The 8964-nt window shown below is 30.0% G+C and overlaps 1 protein-coding gene across 1 annotated transcript; it reads left to right on the forward strand.

Annotated features, from left to right (window-relative positions):
- Positions 1-5265: 5265 nt before the first annotated feature.
- LOC131656531 (probable serine/threonine-protein kinase WNK11) lies at positions 5266-7248 on the forward strand. Its single transcript, XM_058926234.1, has 3 exons — positions 5266-5404; positions 5935-6438; positions 6758-7248. Exons 1-3 carry the CDS (start codon positions 5402-5404, stop codon positions 7148-7150), a joined length of 900 nt encoding a protein of 299 aa, XP_058782217.1. The 5' UTR covers positions 5266-5401; the 3' UTR covers positions 7151-7248.
- The last annotated feature ends 1716 nt before the right edge of the window (positions 7249-8964 follow it).

An 8964-nucleotide genomic window follows, 5' to 3' on the forward strand; every position in this document is an offset into this window, starting at 1 on the left:
GAGAAAAACACAAGAAAGAGGAGTTTGAATTGGGTTTTCTAAAAAACTTTTCTTCCTAGAAAAACTATTCATGACAATCAATGAGATAGATAAGAGGGAGAAGAAAAAGAACATGTTCGGTTATTCAAGTTCACCTTAGTAAAGGTGAATCTTGTCCACCTGTCAAGGTGATTTCGCCTTAGAAAAGAACTTAATCCACTAATCTTGAAAGATTACAAACACCCTCTAAGAGTCTAGAAAGACACTTTAGTTCTCTCAAGTATTCAGATAACAACCTAGTCACTTGAGGAATACAAATCTCAACAGATTTACAAATGAATTTGTTTACAAGATAATGCTTTTAAATAAGTAGAGTGAAACAAAAACTTTAAGAACAAATGATAACACAATCTAATGAGCAACAACTCTTGTGTTCTAGAGATTCTTAGAAACTATATTTCTCACAATGGAGTGTTTCGAACAATTTCTCTAAGATATTTCTTTCTCTTTTTCTCTTTGAAGTTTGTTTGCGGAGTTTGAAAATATATCTTGAGTAGCGTGTTAATTTTCCCATATGTATATTCTTGACTTGCAAATTCTTTTTTTCTTCAAAGGAGGGTGTCTCATATATATAGTCCCATAAAAATTATCGTTGAGAAGAAAAAGTTAAAACTTTCCTTGCAGCTTGATGTAACGGCTCAAAAATATTGTGGGGGACAAAGAGCACACCAAAATCGGGTTCGTACAATACGTCTTGCAGTAGTGGAAAAAGTTGATGTACCGTTGTACCATATTTCTTATAGTGCAAGTTTTCTGATCATTCTTCTTTGAGATGTACTTCTATTCTGAAGTAGAGAAAGCATGGAAGAGATCAGGTAACGTAGACGTCCTAAGAGAAAAGATTATTCAGAGTCAGAAAGAAGTCTTCAGAATTAAAGCAGCAGCTTATCTGCAAGGTGCATCTTGATTTCTGAGCTGGAAGCAAAAACTTATCTGAGCCTTGAAATTTTGATTTCTGATCTGATAGAAGCTTATCTTTAGAAACAATTTCAAGTAACCTTTTCTTATGAGCGTTCAACATTCTTCAGAACTGCTTATGTCACTTCAGAAATGGATGAATAATTATTCTGATATGTAAACGCTAATTCTAACGATTTTCTGGATAACAATCTTTAATCAACCAAACTAGTGAATCTGCACACTTAAGAAACTATTCGAGTACAAAATAGTTTCATAAAAAAATATATGTATAGTTATTATAAAAACTAAAGATTGAATGCAGAACCAAATCTTGTTCTAACAATTGAAAGTATGTAGAATGCCAAATTATGTATTTGCTCTCTGATTCTACTGACCTTTATATAGGACTATGAGGAGATTGGATTTTTTTATTTGTGGTCCTATTTTTTGGAACAATCTTTTGTTTAATATGAAAGAAGAATTGAAACACAAAGGGACACAATTGATGCACAAAGTTAAGAGTTAGGAGAACTTGAGGTAGCTCTCAAGAACACAATGAGGTGGAGGAAATTTTAGAATAATTTATATTTTATAGTTTTTACCTCTTTAATGTACAAGATGATTTTGTAAACCTAATGTGTAAGGTGAATTGTAAGTTGTTCTAGTAATGTTAATGTGTAAGTTAAATGTGTAAGTTGATTGTATAATTTTTATGATTTAATGATTAATGAAACTGTATTTTAATTATTTTTTGAGTTATTCAGTTTATGTATCAATGTTTCAATTTGATATTTTTGGTTCTGTCATGTTAAAACAACATTCAACCCAAACAACATGACAAGTTACCCCGTCTTTGCATTAGTTTAAAACACAAACCATTTTATTACACATGGGTAATGTTATTGCACCAATTTAATGAAAATATGTACTATTGTTGCATCTATTTAATACATATTTGTAATGTCATATGTATTGCCCAACTATCCATTGTGTCCCCTTTAACATCTGTAAAATTTATTGGCAACATTTGGTCATTTAGATCTCTTCTTATGGCTGTCAATATTTTCCCTTCACAAAGACCCTTTAAAAATATCCATCAACTTAAATCATGAGTCTACAAAGCTTGAAACTCTCTTTAAATGTTGCATAACATATGTATAATCTTTGGAAATAAGGCCCCTTATCAACTGCCTCATCTAAAATCGGTTGAACATTCACCTTGACTGTTGAAACATGATTTGTTTTTAGATTTTGAAGACAATAGTCATAAATTTTGTTATGTTGTTCTAAGAATGAACCATTTATAATCTCTCTATATGTACACCTTGACCTAATGGCCTTTGTCTTGTTTACGCATACATTTCACTTCTTTTGAGCCATTTCTTTGAAGTACTTGATCTTCACCTTAATTATCTTTCAAAGAGTTTTAAATCTTCTTACTTATCCAATTCGTAGTCACCATATTAACATTGTAAGCTCTACTACAAATGTAAATGCCCGTCCCTTTCCTTAGTTGCCAAGAATCCTCATTCAGTAATTTAGCATAATAGGCATTTTATTCACATCCTTTTTTTATATCTAATAGACCGGGCTAGACTACTAGATTGGACTATCTAAGTTAAGGTTTCTACCAGACCGGAATACCTAAGTTGTGATTTCTTTCATAAAATCAGACTTGGTAGCAAAATAAGTTCCTAACTCCCATTTATAATCTACCATGTTTTTATGCTATTTGAAAATAATATATTTCTTCCTATTTGTTCCACTTTCCTCATCGATTTCACATCCACTTTCAAATTTCCCATTATCATTTTCACTCTCATTTAAATCTCCTTTGTGCTTCTATTTTTTTATTGGCACCCTATGTATCATGAACATAGACTTACAAATTTTCCATATCCTCTTCTAAAAAATGATCACTACATTCGTTTGAGTATTCAAATGCTATATCAAACGCATTTTCATAATTAAAATTCATATCATTACTTTCATTTTCATTTTCATTACCAGCAATAACACCTTTATTCATCTCACCTACATTCACCTCACATTCATTCACCTCACCTGCATTCAACCACCTTCGTTCACTCCACTTTCATTCACCTCAGTTTCATAAACTTTTACACCTTTGATAACTTCTTTACAAACTTTGAAAATATTTTATTCTCCATCAAGGTTTACAACATCCTTAAGGTTTATATTTTCTTCCTCTATAAGACCATCATAAAACTTAGGTTGAGACAATGGATGTTGTAGAAAAACATCAATAGTCGAGTGAATCTTACAAAAATAAACAATATCTTAGAAACCTTTGTCATGAGCCAATATAAGCATACCAAATGTTGGGTCCTTATACCATATATTATAAACTTCTATAAATCTTAGTTCTTTAGCTATTCCTACCACCTTAAAATAACTCCACTTATCAACATCACACCTCAGTTCTAAAATAATATCTTAATACTTAGATAATTCATCTCCTACAAAGAAAACTCAGTGATGAAAACATGCACAAATTTGTCCATTTTTACCTAATAACATTGCAATACTACTTTTGTCAAGCATAGTCGTTAACATGACATACATGATTTTTTACAAATTTTATGCTTTAGGGGTGCAAGATTTGTCAGGTGTGCCTCACCGTTCCTATTTTTTGCTGGGCGAGCCAAGGTTTCAGGCTTGTCTCACCATGTTTTTTTGCGAATTTTCGCAAGGTGCGTCTAAATGGAACGTGCCTGATTGCCACCCCTAGAACCGAGGGACCAAAATAGACGTTTTTAAAATTATGAGTAGATATGGCAGTGGACAGGGTACTATATATAGTACCCATCCCTATACCTGCGGTTTAAAATTTTTCGTACTCGAGCCCATATCCGCTTGAACATCAACGTTCACACTCGTATCTGTACCATATGGGTATGTAAGTAACCATACCCGTATGTGTTACTCACATTTACGGTAAAAATAAATTGAACAATTATAAATTATCATATCATCTTAAGTTTTTAAAAAGATTAAGGAAATTTTCAAAAAATTTATTGTTGAATATTGAAATAACAAACACTTATATTAAATATGTAATAGTTTAATATTGATGTTTTTTTTAAAAAATTAATAGTCAAAATTATTATATAATAATATAAATATATATTGTGCAAGTATGAGTCGAGGTGGATATTAAGGCGTCCATATCTGCACCCATATCCGCTTATTTTAAAGAATAATTATCCAAGCTCATGTAAGTACCTATTTTTGCAGACTTTCTCTATAAGCGATGGTATTTTTGTGGGTACCACTATTAAATTGTCATCCTTGAGATTAAAATGGGTTCAAGTAAAAGATAAAGAAAAAAAAAATATTTAAAGTCTAAAATTTTTAATGGATATGATCAAGTTAAGTTCTTTGTTGAGATATTTATTTTCAATAAAAAATCACTTTTAAAAAAGAAAATAATATTAAATTTATCAAAACAAAAAGTAATTAGAAATTAATAAAAAAAGTTAGATAAAAATATTTAGTGATTAAGATGGAAGTAATATAAGTAATTTGTTGAGATATTTATGATATATTAAAATATATGTTTTAAAAAAATAAAGTAATTAAAGAATACTTTGTTGAAATATTTATGTTATTTGTTGAGATATTTATGCTATTTGTTGAGATATTTATGCTAAATGTAAATTATTTAAACAAAATCCAAAATAAGTTATTTTTGGGGACAAATTAGAAATTTATATAGTGAAAAATCATCTTAAAATATTCATATTAGTTACGAATTTTAGTTTGTTCGTAGAATTTTTTTTAATAGGCCTAGTAGCACATATGAATAATAACAATAAATAAATAAATAGAATAACTTTTAAAAACAATTAAAAATGTTAAACTTAGCAAAAAAGTTATGTTAAAAATAATTTATACATTAATTATACCAAAAAGTAAATTAATATTAATTATAAAATTAAATAAAATATTTAGTGAATACGATTAAAGTAATATATTTTTTTTTCTAATGTAATTATGTCAGATAAAAAACAAATTTTTTTTTTGGGAATTAAAAAATACATTAACTTTATTAAAACAAAAATAAGTATTTTTTAAATATTAAATGAATCATTTAATGGTCAAAAACTGGTTTGCGGTGCTAGGTCATTAAAATATTCTTTATTAAGTAAGACTTTAAAAAAAAGATATACTCAAAAATTTAAATTTGAATTGCGTATGTTTCACAAAATCATAACAGAACTAGAAAAAGATACTATAATTTTGATTATCCACCAATAAGAAAAAAGATTCTATAAAACCGTTTTCCGAATAAAACTCATATACTTTCACTTTAACTATACTCCTTGAGTTCTATATAAATACTTATACCTAAACCAAAGTATCTCTCACATTCTAAGTTTCATTGTCTTCTCTTTTCACATAACAAAGTGATTTCGCAGCTACAATTCAAGTTTTTTTCATGGTAACAATCTTCTTCTATTATAGAATTTTTTAATCATTTTTTGCTATGTTTTTCTATTTCTCTCTGATTTTGATTTGAATTGTCACGCATGCATATTTTTTTTGTAGTTTTTCTTAGGTTGCCTTTGAAAAATTAGTATCTTCATATGAATTTTGATCATAGGTTGCTTCACAAACCTTAGCAACATTTTGATTTTTAAGGTTTTAATCATTTTTCGTGTCGTATGTTTAATATTATAGAGAATTTGTAGTTAAAGTAGACCTAAATTAAATTCTGAAAACCCTAATTGCAAAACCTTAAAAAAATACTATGTTGATTTTGTTCTCCAAAAACAGACCAAGTTTACATAATTAGATTTAATTAAGGTTTTAATTATTGTCTTGGTAATTATCATGTTATATGTTTAATGTTGTGGATAATTTCACTTAAGGCGTGTCTCGTCTCTAATACGCAATTAAAGTGTTTGTGTCATGTCTGGTATTTGTGTTTATGTTGATGTTGGTCTAATCTAATCCGTATTTTGATACCAGATGCCAAGTGTTACGACAAATCCATCCGACAAAGATTCCGAACCATTTGTCGAAACCGATCCAACCGGAAGATATGGAAGATACGACGAACTCCTAGGGTCCGGCGCTGTGAAAAAAGTATACAGAGCATTTGATCAAGAAGAAGGAATAGAAGTAGCTTGGAATCAAGTTAAGCTCAGAAACTTCAGCAAAGACCCTGCAATGGTGGATAGGCTTTACTCTGAAGTGAGGCTGCTTAGAAGCATGACAAATAAAAACATCATTGCTCTTTACAGTGTTTGGAGAGATGAGAAACATAACACTCTGAATTTCATTACTGAGGTTTGCACAAGTGGGAACTTGAGGGAGTATAGGAAGAAACATAAACATGTTTCTGTTAGGGCTTTGAAGAAGTGGTCTAAGCAGATTCTAGAAGGGTTGAATTATCTGCATGTTCATGATCCTTGTATCATTCATAGAGACCTCAATTGCAGCAATGTTTTTGTCAATGGAAATACTGGCCAGGTAAAAAATCGCCCCTTTCTAATTTTGTTAGTTTCAATTACGATAAAATAGACACCTGACACAACATCGACACATGACGACACTGATAATAAGAAACTAGTAATAAATTGAACGTAATCACATGTGTTGGTGTTGTGTCTGACACTGACACATGTCAGACACCAGACACACATTTGTTTAGAGGTGTTGGTGTTTTGTGAGACACTGACATATGTCAGACACCAACCATACATTTGTTCAGAGATGTCTGTTCTACATAAATTAGATAACATGTTATGTTTTATCATGAGTACTAATATTTTTTTGTTGTGAATGTTAGGTTAAGATTGGAGACTTAGGATTGGCAGCAATTGTGGGAAAGAACCATTCAGCACATTCAGTCTTAGGGACACCAGAATTTATGGCACCAGAACTATATGAAGAGAACTACACAGAAATGGTGGACATATACTCATTTGGAATGTGTGTATTAGAGATGGTGACACTAGAGATTCCATATAGTGAATGTGACAGTGTTGCAAAGATATACAAGAAGGTTTCTTCAGGTGTGAGACCACAATCCTTAAACAAGATTAAAGATGCAGAGGTTAAGGCTTTCATTGAAAAATGTCTTGCTCAACCAAGGGCTAGACCTTCTGCTCAAGAATTGCTCAAGGATCCTTTCTTTGATGTTTTAGATGATGATGAAAATGATAATGATGATTATAACTAAGTTATTTTGAGATTAGAAGTTGCATCATTTTTTTGTTGTAAATAACTTAGAGTAGAATTTGATGTCCATGAATGAAAATTATATTGATTCTTTAGTTATTCTTTCTGTGTTTAGTTTTTTTTTTTTTTCCTAATAACCTTAAAAATTGCACTTCTACGAATATGAATAAGTGCGAGGTAACATATTCGAATTAACATTTTAAGGTGAAAAAATAAGATGCAGCAAGTCAGTTAAGGCATTTCAACTATTAGAAACGAAAATAAAAAAATTGATATTTTTGGTTGGATAAAATTTGTGATTTTTTCTCTTTATGTTTGTTATAACTATTTCCAATTTTTAGTCCCTAAATCAATTTAGGGTTTAGGATTTGATTTTTGATGAGTATAAAATTGGATAAAGGTTGAATATAGATGAGCACAAGTGGAGCACTTGATTTGAGACGTTTCTATTGTTCCGTATATTAGGCAGTTGAATTTGACAAATGTGGAAGATGTATAACGTGGGAATGGAGATCTTGTTAGTAGTCATCATTAAATAAAACTAATAAATTATAATTATCATTAAATAAAACTAATTACATTATAATTATCATTAAATATTTTTATAATAAAGTCAACATTTTATACTTTTATACCCGTGAGTAATTGTAATTTGATTGAATGGTATGTGAATAGCTATTTAATCTCTATTTTTATTTTGAATTTTAAAATTTTATTTAAGATAGTTATCAAGTTTCGCATCTCTAGACTTTTTTTTTTTTCAAATACCACTCATTTAATTAATTTAATTAGCTTTAAAAATCAATATTTGCTGACAAAAATGCTTCAATTCTTGGTCACTATAAGCAAAAGTTAATTATTACTAAATTATTTAATGTTATAATTCATAATATACTCCTCTATTTCATTTTCCAAAATTCCATTAAATTTAATAAAGAGGACATTATAGTGAATTTAATTAATGTTTTCACCAAAATCTAAAAAGTTAACTACACTTGATTGAATTTCTTAATAACCGTGAAAATTATTTTTGTTGCTTATAAATATGTCCGGAGGGTGTAATCTCTTTGTCCATGTCTATATTCTTAAATTTGTCTCTCCTTTACATTTAGTCAAAGAAAATATTCAAGGTGGAACTTCATCATCTGTTTTATGAATCCGATCATTATTAACATAAAAAAAGGGATCATCAGGCAATCCATAGAAAAATGATTAAAATAGATTAGAAATCGACAAATAATAATACCATTTGAAGTCTGAAACCAGTTCACTTTCACAATGTACACATTTGATATAAATGTTGGGTGCGTTTCCTTTCATTTCAATACACTTAAATGGTAACTTCATTGAATATGTGAAACCCCATCTAACCAAGGACACATGATTTTGATCTTCTACTCACTTCCCATCGTAGGATCTAATCAGACGGTCGCGCAAGAGGCGCCGAATCTCATAGAGGTGGTTTTAACAGTGTGTCCTATATAAAATATAACATGCCCCATATCATATATGATTTTAATTCACACATTCAAACAACTTTCTCACTCATTCACTTACTTGAGCGTTGAAGTGCAAATCTTACAGGCCCACTATCGCTCTGTCGTATCAGAAGTTCACTTCACCACATTAGAGCCCAAGTCTGTTTGATCTACACTATCTTTGGTTCCTGCATGGAACATTGATACTGTCTTTGAGAATCGACTTTTGATTCTCAGGAATTTCCACGAAAAGTCACACATCTTCTCTACGATATCAAATCACTGATCTTGTCCCTTTTAGAGCACTGATTTCTTCCTCACAAAGGTCATTGATCTC

Source organism: Vicia villosa, linkage group LG3, assembly GCF_029867415.1.
Source record: "Vicia villosa cultivar HV-30 ecotype Madison, WI linkage group LG3, Vvil1.0, whole genome shotgun sequence".
Lineage (NCBI taxonomy): Eukaryota > Viridiplantae > Streptophyta > Magnoliopsida > Fabales > Fabaceae > Vicia > Vicia villosa.